General features: G+C 38.6%; 1 protein-coding gene across 2 annotated transcripts in view; it reads left to right on the top strand.

The window, feature by feature from the left end:
* Window positions 1-13,237, top strand: part of KDM3A (lysine demethylase 3A) — a 32,367-nt gene that overhangs the window by 15,233 nt on the left and 3,897 nt on the right. For both annotated transcript variants that reach the window (XM_063336946.1, XM_063336947.1), the window contains exons 11-21: window positions 236-437; window positions 2,766-2,980; window positions 5,963-6,115; window positions 6,345-6,440; window positions 6,796-6,923; window positions 8,697-8,883; window positions 9,350-9,519; window positions 10,294-10,530; window positions 10,949-11,120; window positions 12,005-12,095; window positions 12,673-12,803. In XM_063336946.1, the coding sequence (XP_063193016.1) occupies window positions 236-437; window positions 2,766-2,980; window positions 5,963-6,115; window positions 6,345-6,440; window positions 6,796-6,923; window positions 8,697-8,883; window positions 9,350-9,519; window positions 10,294-10,530; window positions 10,949-11,120; window positions 12,005-12,095; window positions 12,673-12,803 (1,782 nt within the window). The remainder of the gene's footprint in view (window positions 1-235; window positions 438-2,765; window positions 2,981-5,962; window positions 6,116-6,344; window positions 6,441-6,795; window positions 6,924-8,696; window positions 8,884-9,349; window positions 9,520-10,293; window positions 10,531-10,948; window positions 11,121-12,004; window positions 12,096-12,672; window positions 12,804-13,237) is intronic.

Genomic DNA, 13,237 nt, shown 5'->3' with positions numbered 1-13,237 from the left:
GAAACGTTAAACTTGAGTCCGCAGACTATGACTGTGGTGGAACTACAGCTTGAGGAAGTTTCTACTGACCTGAAAAGAGGTTTCTGCCAACTGTAAACATTTTAGCATAACTTTGTTTCAATGCAATGTGAAACTTACAGGAAAAGTTGACATGGATCTTTCACTAAAGTATGTTTGCTTGTACCTTTGTGTGAGAAACTGAAGCTTGTCTAATCTACACTACTCTTCCCTGCAGTAATTGCTCGCAAGTCAATTTTAGCAGATGCTTCTAAAGTGAAGAAGCTGCAGCAAAGTGGAGAAGCATTTGTGCAGGATGGTTCCTGTAATAATATTGCACCTCACTTGCATAAATGCAGGGAATGCCGTTTGGACAGTTATCGGAAGAACAAAGAACAAAAAGACTCCACTGTCTTTTGTAGATTCTTTCACTTTAGAAGGTAAGAAGAATTTTGACTCTGTCTACACCTTGATGTTCTTTAAATGTGAATAAAGTTCCACACATCTGAGTTGGATATCTGACCTTTTTTCCTTTTCTGAAAGGGAGGCTGTTGAGTGCTCACTGTTAGCTATAACATGGATCTTCATCTTCCAGGACAGATTAAAAAAAACAGTCATTTGGTCAAAGTGGTCTCATTTAGGTCTCTGGTTCAAAACTGCTAGATGTCAGTGTATAGCTGTTAAGCTATAAGGCTAATATACCTAACTAATGAGAGGTTGCCTGTGGTTTTTTAGCCCTTAGAAATTTTATAACTGCTTCATTTGAGTAGAAAATTCTTTGGCAGGACTTTGAGCTCTATTTTGCTATTCTGGGCTGAGTGCCAATGGGATAACATGAGTTTAGTTTGAGTGCTACAACTCAGTAGTACTGGAGATAGTAGCGACAGGGTAGATTCTGTGCATGTCTCCCAAAGTTGAGTGTTTGGACATGTGAACTGTTAGACATACATGCACAGCTGTGGAAGAGTTGCAGCAAGTGGCCAGGGGCTTTCAGCTGGAATCATGGAATACTGATGGGGAAAACAATAATTTACATTCTTTGTTCCGCTATACACTCGAGAGTTTGTGCTGCTTCTTTAAGCTTGCCATAGAAATGTTTAATCAGTACACTCACTGTGTTTCAGCAGAGCAGATGGGGAGGGTTAGCAAGGCAACTTTAAGGAAAACCTGCTGACTGTGGAGTGGTGGTTGCTTTTCCAAACCCGATCTGCAGCTTCAGATCCATTATACCTCGCCCACAGAGCCTGATTCTTTAGTTGAACAGTCAAGGTCTTCTGATGTCTTATCTCTTTAGTTCTTAAGACACTGTGAGGAACCTTTTCAAAAAGAATGTTGAAGCCCAGAAAAAACTTGAAGCCCATCTATAAGCCCAGGGTGGATGTTGTCAAACTGCAGCGTATGGCTGTTCTTTAACATGACCTTTCCTTTGTTTTCAAGTTGCGTACATTTTTCTATGAACTACTTGATCTCATTTCCAGATGTTGTTGCATACTTTTTATTTCCTCTCACACCTATTTAAGCTTTGCAGCATGGACTGCCTTTTGTGGGAAGAAGGTAATACTTGTGATATTAGAGAAGAAAAGCAAAAATTTAAGGGAGATGAGAAGCTTACTTATTCTCAGTTTTTCAGAGGAATTGCTTTCTTTTGAGACTCTAGGTAGAAGAAAAAAAAAGCTATAGGTCTTGAAGACCTTCTGAAGAGAGAAAACTGAAAGCAGAAAAGTTACATAAATCACGGGGTGGGGAGAACCCCACTTTTCCACTCTTTCATTTGTTTCTTGAGGTTTATTCTTCCACTGCAACACTACCCTCCTTGCACATTTTGTAGCTAGAGGTTTAAAGAAAAAATTAAGATGTGTTACTAATCTGTTATTTAACCTCAGATTTGAGATTTTACTATAGTAAATTTTGGGATAATCTGACATTAATTGAAATGTTCAAAAATGTGTGAGATCAAAGTAGCAACAGACTATGATAATTCATCTTCTCAGGGTAAAAATCCAGACTTGCAGTGGAGTTCAAAGCAGTTGAATCCTTCAGTTTAGAGCTTGAAACGGATGGTACTGTCTCTTATTGAATATGAAATCTGCAAAGTCTGAAGGTGGCATTTGTCTGGTGATAGTAATTGCTGGCATGTGTTTTCTTGCCACGCTTAACACTACAGTGAGCACATGTTGTCATAGGAAGTCAACTTCCCTCTACAACATGTAGTAAAAAGGTTCCCAAGAACATGAGCAGAACTCTTGATGTTTTTTATTTAATAAACTATTACAGATCTCATTCTTTCCACCTACTCAGAATCACTCTTACTCAAATTTTGCTGGATTTTGACAGCTACTTGTAAATTGTTACTGAAATATATTGTATTTTTAGGGTGTTCTAATGTCTCTTGTGAGTTGTACATAGTTCTAGATTAAATTCTTACTGTTACCTCCTCTAGATGTGATCCTTAATGCCAGTGCATTTTAAAAATTATCTTAACCTGATTTGTTTTTTTGTGAATAAAAAAATCTTTAGTTAGGAAATCTACCTTACCACAGGAACTGATGTTTTGAGTCTTTTTCTTCTCTTTTAAACAAGCAGTACATTAAGCATGCTTACTGCTAATGACAAGTATGTTTACCTATGTCTGTTGCAACCATTAAGTGTTAAACTCATTGACATACAGTATACATGTTTACAGTTTCGGCATTGACTCATTGGAATGAATGTAAATTAATAAAATATTTGAGATAATGGGTTTTTCTCTCCCCCTCCTCTTCCCATAGGTTGCAGTTTAATAAGCATGGAATACTGCGAGAGGAAGGCTTCTTAACTCCAAATAAGTATGACCCTGAGGCTATTAGCTTATGGCTACCTCTATCAAAAAATGTTGTGGGTCTAGATCTTGACACAGCGAAGTATATCCTAGCCAACATTGGAGATCACTTTTGTCAGCTAGTGATATCTGAAAAGGAAGTTATGTCTACGATTGAACCACACAGTAAGATCAATTTATATTAAAATAATCTGCATTTTAATAGCTTTATGTGAAACTTAAGCTTCTGACCTGTGGGAAATATGTTGTGTGCATTTGGAAATGTCATGTAAGACTTCAGTGTTTCCCTCTCTTCTCACAGAGAGGTAATGGTTAAGATCCAATGTGAACTAGTGTCAACAGCTCTTTGCTTACGGGCAGCGGGAAAGGGAAAAGTAATTCTACCCTTCCGTGTGTCAGAAGGCTTCTCAGTTTATCAAATTACTTTTCCTGTTGCGGAGAGTATAATTCTATTATGAAACAAAGTGTAAAAAAAAAAAATTAAAATAATTAAATAAAACAGCAGGCAGCTGACAATCTATTTTTAGTGTGTAAATGCAATACAGCTTTCATTTTGACTGCACAGACTCTGTTAGATTGCTTTGGTCCCATTTTGTTGTTCTTGCATAATGGATCTAATGCTGCCTGTCAAGTCAGTAAAGAAATCTTTTTTTTTTATCTTCACCTGAAATTTTCCAGTAGGACTATTTCAAGTGATTGTGTGTACAGCCCTGCTGGGAATAGACCAGAGAGGTGCTATTGAGGGGGTAACTGTTCATCCGGGACAAAGCTTGCATCCTCATACACAGGAGTTTGGCCACATCAGAACCTTTCTGTAGCAAACATTAAGTGGGCAGATGGGGAAAGTTGTGATCTTGCATAATCACTTCTCAGAGTAGAATGATTCTTAAAACTATGTTTGTTTTTTGGATTATAACTACATGACAGAGATGCAGTATGGTTTAGAAGACTGTACCCAATGTCTTCTACATTTGGGTAGTATCGACTTTATATAAAGATTTTATCAGTTTACCAGTCACTCCAAGGTTCTGAATAGAAGAAGGAAAAAACAAAACTGAACAGGCTTGAATGACCTTCAGAGCCAGGGGGAAGCCTTGAGATATTTCAGAAATGTTTGCTGGTGGGGTCTTACCCAGTACTATTTGGAATTTGCAAGCTTTGCTCTTTACTTGAACTGGAACACATTCAGGGCTGTGGATGCAAAGTATCAATAGCCAGAGTCAGAGGTACAGACTGGAATGCTGAAACACTTTCAGAAGGATGAAATTTGGGGTGGAATTCATGAAACAAAGGGGAGGTGTGGTGTTTCTTAGTAGCAGAGGAAAAGACACATGTGAGTTCTGGAGCTGGATTGAATGGAGCAAAAGGTCATGAATTCCTCTTTGATTGCTTAGCGGCCTGACTGGTGAGAGTAAGAGAACTCAATTTCATTAAAATAGTGGAGATTGTTTTTAATGCCCTTGGTCCTTGGTAGGAAAGAAGTAATTTACAGCCTAGATATTCATTCTCTGAACAGTTCAGTGAAAAAGTGAGCAGCCGGTTGACATAGGAAATACATAGATTTTCCTGTCACCCCCATTTAAAGTTACGGTAAACTTTTCTTGGCAGAGAGTTGAAATGGTACCTCTTCATAAAAATTCTGGCTCTGACAAACTGACCTTTTCCAAAATGTCAAAATACTTTGTTCAAGTACTAATTTTTTTGGATCATTTATGTTTGAATATTTTTGGACTCCCCTGTATGTCTCAGGGTCAGCCCTTCTCTCTCTTACCAGTGTATTACTGGACTCTGTTAGGTAGAGCCACAAGACACACAAGCGTAAGGGAGAAAATTATTTGGGAGAGCTTCCTTAAAGAGAGTTATTTAAAGTACAAGTGAAATTATCCCTGTGTAGTCAAAGATTGACTAGTGTAGAAAGAACAGCTTGTTAGGTCACATTGCTCCGTGGGCACCAAGTGCCAAAAGGAGACCTACAGAAAGAGGAGACGGTGTCAGACTATGGAGAGGAAACAAAAGAATAGGAGGAATAGAAAAGTACAAAATCATAAAAATGACGTATGAAATGGCGTACAACAGATAACAAAAAACCATTCTGTCTGGGGGGAATTGGAGGACTGGCCTAGAAAATGGTAAATATAGTCCATGTTTTTAAAAGGCAGAGAAGAATGGAACTGGTGATATTCAGACCTCTGTCTGCTGGAAGAATTTTGAAACAAGTAGTCAAACAATTTTTACCTCCTACTTAAGAACAAATTGTGCCAAGCTGTTCTAGTTTTGTTCCATACATAGTTAATGGGCAGTATACAGAAGAAAAGCAACAGATGTCTTGGATCCTGGTGTGTTTTTTTTTTTTTTTTAGTACATATTAGGACATGGTCTCTCATTACTTTTAAAATTAAGAAACGTTGTGGGCAGAAAAGTTTCAGAGAAGTTACAAGTGGGGAAGGAGGTAGGAGGAAGCAGATCTGTGCTTTTTGTCTAGTTTAGTTTTCCAGCTGGTGACATAATGAAATGATGATCAGTCTAAAATAATCTGTACATAATGCAGCCCTGGAAAGGCCTGTAATTTTTTTTGGAAGATGCTGTCAATGTTTGGGATGTTTTGAGTGTACTAAAGCGACTTGGTGTGAGGAACTGTGGGATATACTGGGTACATAAGAAACCTGAACAACAGTGGTCAGTTCTTCAGAGAACAACAACTCACCGTTCTGAGATGGTCTGATACACATCTACTACTAAGAGGAAGAGAACTACTTGCCTGCTATGCTATTGAATAGAGAACACAGACAAGCTGGCTGTGGCAAGCTAGACATTAAGCTTAGCTTGCTAGTAGTAACTTCATTTTTTTTCTAGGGTAGCTGTGGAATTTCCACTTAGGAGAATGTCAGCTGCGTGCATGTTAATTTGGGCAAATACATGTTGGGAGTAAGAAATGCAGTTGGTGCTGCACAGGAGCAAGCTAAATAACCTTGACTGCTTAGGCTCTGTTCTGGACCTACTTTTCTGAATCTGTAACAGCAAGGGCTTTGTTTTGGAGTTCCAATACAAAAACAAGTCCGAATCCTATATCACTGAAGAGTTTCAATGTAGCTATATTTAACATGCAAATATCTTTGTTTAAACTGACTTACCTGTCAACTACCACAGGACAGGTAGCCTGGAAGCGTGCAGTTCGTGGAGTTCGAGAAATGTGTGATGTCTGTGACACCACAATCTTCAACCTTCATTGGGTCTGCTCTAAGTGTGGCTTCGGTGTGTGTGTGGATTGTTACAGAATGAAGAAAAAAAGCTTACATGAAGGTGAGAATGCGTATTGCTACTTGAAACAAAGCAGAGGGAGGAGACAGAAAACCTGTATTTTGAACTTGGAAGTCAATAACCACCTTAAACAGCAAGGAATAAGCCTTCTCAACAAAAAGAATATGTTGTAAATCTGTGGTTTGGTATATCAATAACAGTAAAATACGTAGCTTTCCAGAGGAGGATGAAACATGCACTAATAAAACAATTTAATGGTTTTATTTTACAGATGACGACTCAGATACTTTCTCCTGGTTTAAATGTGTGAAGGGACAGGTACATGAACCAGAGAATCTAATGCCTACACAAATAATTCCTGGAAAAGGTATTTAAAATATTTGATTGAGATAAAAAAATGCTGTAGGCTTTTGCTGTCTTTTGTATGTTGGTGATACTGTACGGGGGGGGGGGGCGGGGGGGGAGGGGGGGGGCGGGGAGGGGGGTAATAAAGTTAGTGAAAGCTTAGTATTTATTGTCCAAAGACTGGAACAGCCTATGTACTTAGTACTATCTTGTTATCTTTGACTTTTACAGAGAAGTAGCACAACTTCTTGTTTAATGATGAACTGTGTTCATGTACAATTGCTTACGGGCATAGCATACACAATTTATTAAAAAGTCTTAACAAATGCTGGTTGTTCTAATTATGTGTGAGCTCACTAATGACTCTCTTCCTTCAGCGCTCTATGATGTTGGTGATATTGTTCACTCTGTAAGAACAAAATGGGGAATAAAGGCAAATTGTCCTTGTGCAAATAAGCAGTTCAAGGCACTGTCAAAGCCAACTCTAAAGGAGGATTCAAAACAGGTACTGCTACTGTCTTGCACTATATTTGTGTAGTATAGATTTGCCTCAGTATGCTACTCGTATTTGAAGCCAGTATTAATTGACTTTGTAGGTATGCCAATCCTGACCACTACTGATAACCTCACCATGTAGGTTTTTGTTCAAAACTTGTATTCAGTATTAATCTTTCTGGTTTAGTTCTTTTTTTAAGTTTGGGGGGAAATATCATTGTGTCCTTTTGACAGGCTGATGTTTCAGTCATTGACCTATCCTTGAGAAATGCTCAGTGAATATTTTTTAGAGCAAAAATAGGATTAGATTGAGAGAACCCTTAAGAAGAAGAGTCTGAAGAACAGACTTAATGGGAACGGTTGTGGAGTGTGGGCTATCCCTTGGGTCCTGGAGGTGTAATATGTGCAACATCTAAAATAATAAGTAGAGTGAAAGAGCACTGGAATTCATAAAAAACTAAACATGAATAAAATTGTGAGGGCTGGAGCAGTATGGAGAAGCACTGATTTCTCTGAGAATCCTGGTAGAAAATTTGCTGCTTATTATATTTAAAACAAACAAACAAACCCCCACCGTGTTTATTTGCAAATGGATGTATTATTTCTTTGCTTTTGAAAACAGAACCCAAATTAATGGCTTTGTTTTGCAGCATCTCACAAGAAACCAGCTGCGTTAAGTAATTTTAACTTTATTGAATGCTTATTTGTAAACCTATTTTGAGAATAAATGTGTTATCTTAAGTGTAAGAAGCAGGCTGAACTTGATTTTGGTGTTGGTAATCAATAAAAGAGACAAAAAATATTGTAAAGTGTTGAAAGTGAGGAAGGTGGTTATGTGATTCAAAAGTTAGCCTAACACTGACCTAGCTTCAGTCTTCTGTTTCTTGAGATTTCCCTGGTGACCCTGGACAAACAACTGCATTGAAATTTATCTACGCCTTTCTGTAAAAACAAGTACTCCACTGGTTGTGTGAGGATAAGCTTATAAAAGATTGAAGCATTTTATATTATGCCATGTTTGGAATCCTTACCAAGCATCAGCAGTCATTAAGAGATGAAATAAGGAATGTAGGCAGACACAGGTGCAGAATAATTTGACTGGAAAGTATTTGAGCAGAGAGAAGAAATTTAGCCAGTCATGCAGGAATTCCAGGCCAAAGCAGTAGTTCTGGTTAGTCTGTTAACCTAGAATCTCCAAACAAGTAGATAAACCAACTGCACAGGAGATGTACAGTGGCTCCTGTGCTTGGATTCTGCTGGCCAGGCCTGTGCTGCGCTCATATGTAGGTGTATTTTTAGACATGGCAGGTGAGTGGACTTTTTCCACCTTCTTAAGATAAAAATTTAGGAAGACTACATATTTGTTTTAGTCTACTGAACTAGACCTCCAACTTATCCCTGGTCTGAACATCAGCTATTACTAGAATTGCAAGAGCACTGCCAGTATAACTGCATTTTGTTCCCAAAGCAGTCCCAGAAAATGCATTTGGAAAAACTCTGCTTTCTGTGCTTGTCCTGAGGGGTGATGGACTCTGCCTGCTTTTACAGTTGTGAGATCCTGAATCCTGCTGGATCCTTGTCTCTGGCTGATACTGACATGCAATGCTGACCTCTTGTGGAGATCAGCTATTTTTTTGAATGCCCTCACCGTTTTTTTTATAAAGGAATGAAATTGGACGTGTTATTGCTTGCTTCCCCTTTCTCAGTAGTGTGTGTTTGTAGTAGTAGTAGTACTGAGTAGACTCAGTAGAGTCTAATCAAGTTCTCACTTTGTTTTTTTCAGAACTTGGTACCTGGAGAGAGGACCACCCTTCAACATAACAGTTTTGTCCTGAGCCCCCAAGTCACTACACACGATCCTCCTCTGAAGTCAGCAATTGGAAGTAAACAAACCACTTCAGTAAATACTTCTCCTTCGTTAAGTTGGTTATCAAATTTAACCAGTGGAAATGTGAATAAAGAAAACAAAGGTATGGGCAGAACCAGTGAAGAGTAGACCCTTTGTGGCTGTCAGAAAAATATAGATCAAACCCAGCAATATCTTGCATTGAGAATGATATAATCTGCTTGCTGGGATGGGTGTTTAGTGCCTATATTGCAAAACTGGTCCATGGCAATTACTTGGAGTAAAACCTGGCGGGGTTAGCATATTCTTTTTTGAAAACTGGATTAATATCCTGTTGATGCAAGTATTCTTGAAGATTCAAATTGAGAATGATTTTAAAAACTTTGGAGTATTGAAGAAATTTAGCAAAAGGAGTATTTAATCTGCACTTATTGAGAGGAGATGTATGTGTATATATATATACACATACATATATGCATATAGGAGTATCTCGTTGTCTTAAAAAAAAAATAATCCAAAGTGCATACTTCTCATGGTTCAGAGAATTAATCCTTGCCTTATTCTCAGATGTGTTCTCTTCTTCATTTCAGAGAAACTCCTCACGCCTACTTCAAAGAATGAAAATAAACCTCTTCAGACACTCCCTAGTTTAGCTAAGCCTGCTGCAGCCCTGCAGACATTCAACAGTGCAATACTAACGCCTGTGAGCAACAATAACACAGGCTTCTTGCGGAATCTGTTGAACTCTTCAGGAGGAAAGGTATATGGAAAAATTTTGTTTTACAGGTTTGACTTGATACCAGGCTTAGACTACTGTTCTAAACCTGTGAACAACTACCATAGATATTTGTCACAGTAGGTAAAATTCAGGCTTCATTTGGGAAAAAGGACTTAATCCAGTGTCTGTGTTGCAGTTCTCTAGTTAATGTTTTCTAGATGCTTGGTGAGGCATTGGGAACCAAGCGATAAAGCAGATTAATTTACTTAGGCTAGTGTCTGACAGGTACATTGATTGGCATGTCCATTAGACTCAGAAAAGAAGCATCAGTGAACTTACAGATAGAAGGAAAAAGCATTCTGTGGTGGGTGACTATCTTTCTCATACCTTATTTGCAGACAGGTTCATTTCAGATGGTCCTGGGCTTTATTTGCTCCTGTTAAGGCTTTAAAATGATGGGGTAAGATACTGGCCTTGAGAGTTCCTTGACGAAACTACGTTTCTGTTCTTTGATATAAAGAAAGTCCTGTTCTGTGCTGTATTTCATGGTTTTCTGCAGCATTGCTGAAATGTAAATCGGAGCAGAACTACTTATTTCAGAATGCTATAGACAAAGTGTCGGAAGTGGCATTGGCATTTAATGACAGTGAGTTTCTAGACAGGAAAGTTCTGCAGACTTTTGATTATCTGCATGATGGCAAGCCCAAGTGAAAAATTTTAAAAGTGGCAAATATCTTTAAAGTCTGCAGGACAAAGCAACAGAAAAGTGTACCAACTTCTGGTTTTGTTCTTCCTTTTCTTTTTTTTTTAAATCAGACAGACAATGGACTCAAGAGTACACCCAAAATCCTTGATGACATTTTTGCTTCCCTGGTCCAAAACAGAACCATTACAGACTTGCCTAAGAAACCTCAAGGACTGACTATAAAGCCTACGATAATGGGCTTTGATACGCCTCACTACTGGCTATGCGATAACCGCTTGCTATGTCTTCAAGATCCCAACAATGAAAGTAATTGGAACGTCTTCAGGGAGTGCTGGAAGCAGGGACAGGTATTTTTGTTTTTTGCTTCTTCCATTTTCAGTTCATGTGCTTTGCCCTTTAGTTGAAGTGTGGGTACAGACCTACTGCAATGATAAGCGACGCTAAACCTTCATAACCTGTAGTACATGAACACTATTAGATCCTTGGATAAAAGGATGTATATTTTCCTCTTTGAAATCAGCTTCTAAACACACTGCTGAACTTATGGCTCTGTATAAAAAGCTGTCTTGTAGCTTGAAATAAACAATGATCAAACGAATGATATAATTCTGATAAGTCAAGCTGAGCATTTATTTTGGAAAATACAATGTTTGCAAAGTGCCTGTGTTCAAACGTTCAGTACATATTATGCATTACCCTATTCTGGACGGAATTAGAATTTTTGGTGTTCAGTAATTCTTCAGAATGTATTGTTGTTCTTCATAGCCTGTAATGGTGTCAGGAGTGCATCACAAATTAAATGCAGACCTCTGGAGACCGGAGTCCTTTCGGAAGGAGTTTGGCCAACAGGAAGTAGATCTGGTGAACTGCAGGACCAATGAAATCATCACTGGAGCTACTGTGGGGGATTTCTGGGATGGATTTGAAGATATTTCAAGTAAGTAGTGTGAATTTTTGTTCCAATAGGTAAAATATTCACCAGAAACAATCTTGCCCTGGCACAAACTTGTTATCCTTAAGCAGCCTCAAGCAGTGTAAAAGACGTTCCAGGCTTTCTCCTCGTCCTGGACAGTGTGTCTTCAGGAGTATGTTTGGCTGCCTTTAGTCTTTTGAGGAAGCATTCTGAGAAAGTTTGGGATCTTCCTAGCAAGTAGGTTCACTTGTGAGCCTTTTTGCCCAGTTGAGTGAAACAAAAAGAGCGTGTGTAGGGTTGGTGCTCATGAGGCAATTGGATTTTGCTGCTTTAACTTGCACGTGCCTTTTGTTCCTAAGGAAGCAAAGTTATTCTGTATAAAAATGGGTTTAGGGGAGGTGAGCATGAGTTTTGGCATTGTTTGCACTTGTAGGTACAAACGCTTTCCAGGAGAATTAATACTTGCCGTGGCATCTGAGGTTCCTCTTAATCTGTTTGTGTGGTGTAAACTCTTGGAATTTGGTACTTGGGGCAAGAAGAGTGTGAGCTGGAAGGCTCGCTCACACCTTTCTCTTCTGTTATTTGATCTTTGAAAAAAGTTGGCTTTATCATCAGCTACTCTAGCCTCAATCACAAAAGAGATGTCTGAGATAAATTGTAGGAGGTGCCTGGGGAGAGGAGAAAGTAAAGGCTACTTGTCTGGTCTGAAAACTCCGTACTGTTGTAACACATTTGTCACAGCAGTAGTACCAGACTGTGGTGGCAGGTAAACTGCCTGTCTTTGGTTCTGTGTGAATAGGTGTGGAATGAACATGACTCTAAACTAAGATAAGGATCTCTTTCTTTATTCTCTGGATTTTGAGTTGTACGACTATTAAAAACTAAGACTTGTTAATATTTGACCATAGGTCGCCTGAGAACAGAAGAAGGAGAGCCAATGGTGTTGAAGCTTAAAGACTGGCCTCCAGGAGAAGACTTCAGAGATATGATGCCTTCTCGGTATGAAGTTACAAAGAAACTGTTCATCACTTGTGTGGTACACCCCCAAAATAATGGAATGTAGGAATAGTGTTCTGTTCTGACACCTGCTTCAGCTTCAAGAAGCAGTTGGTTCACGTGTGAAACATTTTTTCTCAGAGGTGCCTGACATAGCTGGAAACGCTAAACAAGTTTTATTATAAAAGTCTATGTAGTTCATTGTCTCTATTGCCAAGTAAAGTCAGTACCTAAAATTGCTAATGATTGGTTAAACTTTGAAAGCTTCCTAAAAGCATGAGTCATTTTGAAATCTTAAATTCAGTTGAAGCCATTTTTTTTGCCAAACCTATTTAAGTATTCTGACTTACTCAATTTGGTATTAGTCGAGATGAATACACAAGGCAATAGCATTGCTCCAGAGCAGTTAAAAATTTATCTGCTATATTCCTATGTCTTGTTATGTTCCTTTTCATGGTGTCCGGTAAACCCCATGGGAGCAGGAGTACAGTTTCTTGACTGGAGGAAGCTTTTGTTGCAGTCTATTTTAGTGTGCTTTTTTTATGAGTTCCTAACATTAAATTGTGCTCTATTACTTTAGGTTTGATGACTTGATGAAAAATATTCCATTGCCAGAATACACTAGGAGAGGCGGCAAGCTCAACCTTGCCTCTCGACTTCCCAACTACTTCGTACGACCAGATTTGGGCCCTAAGATGTACAATGCGTATGGTAAGGAATTTTTCACTCTAAAGGTCATGTTTTCCACACATTTGAATTAATTACTGTAAATTAAATGAATCCTTGCCATTGTAGACAACTTGATTAATCCCATTGATCTGAAAACTTAATTTTGGCTTATTTATAGATGCTAGTGATGTCCAAAGCATTTTATGATGTTGTTAAATGTCTTTTTGTCCAGGTGTGTTCAAGCCAATAATATTTATTCCTAGTCTTCCAATCAGCTTGCTGCACATGTGTATAGACAGCCTCCCTTTCCTGTAGCTGGCCACATGTATTTGTTGTTTTGCTACGTCTGGCTGTATTGCTTTTTTGTTACTTCTCCTTTTTTGGGCTGTATCACTTCGTTTTTAATCTCTTCTTGAGCAGTTCTTCCCATGGCTAGTTCATCTGCTGTCATTCAAAAGGCATTTAGAACTTTAAGT

The sequence above is a fragment of the Chroicocephalus ridibundus genome, chromosome 5, assembly GCF_963924245.1.
Source record: "Chroicocephalus ridibundus chromosome 5, bChrRid1.1, whole genome shotgun sequence".
Taxonomy (NCBI): Eukaryota; Metazoa; Chordata; class Aves; order Charadriiformes; family Laridae; genus Chroicocephalus; species Chroicocephalus ridibundus.
The sequence above is the reverse complement of the archived record's forward strand: the minus strand, read 5'-3'. Positions and strand labels throughout refer to the sequence as shown.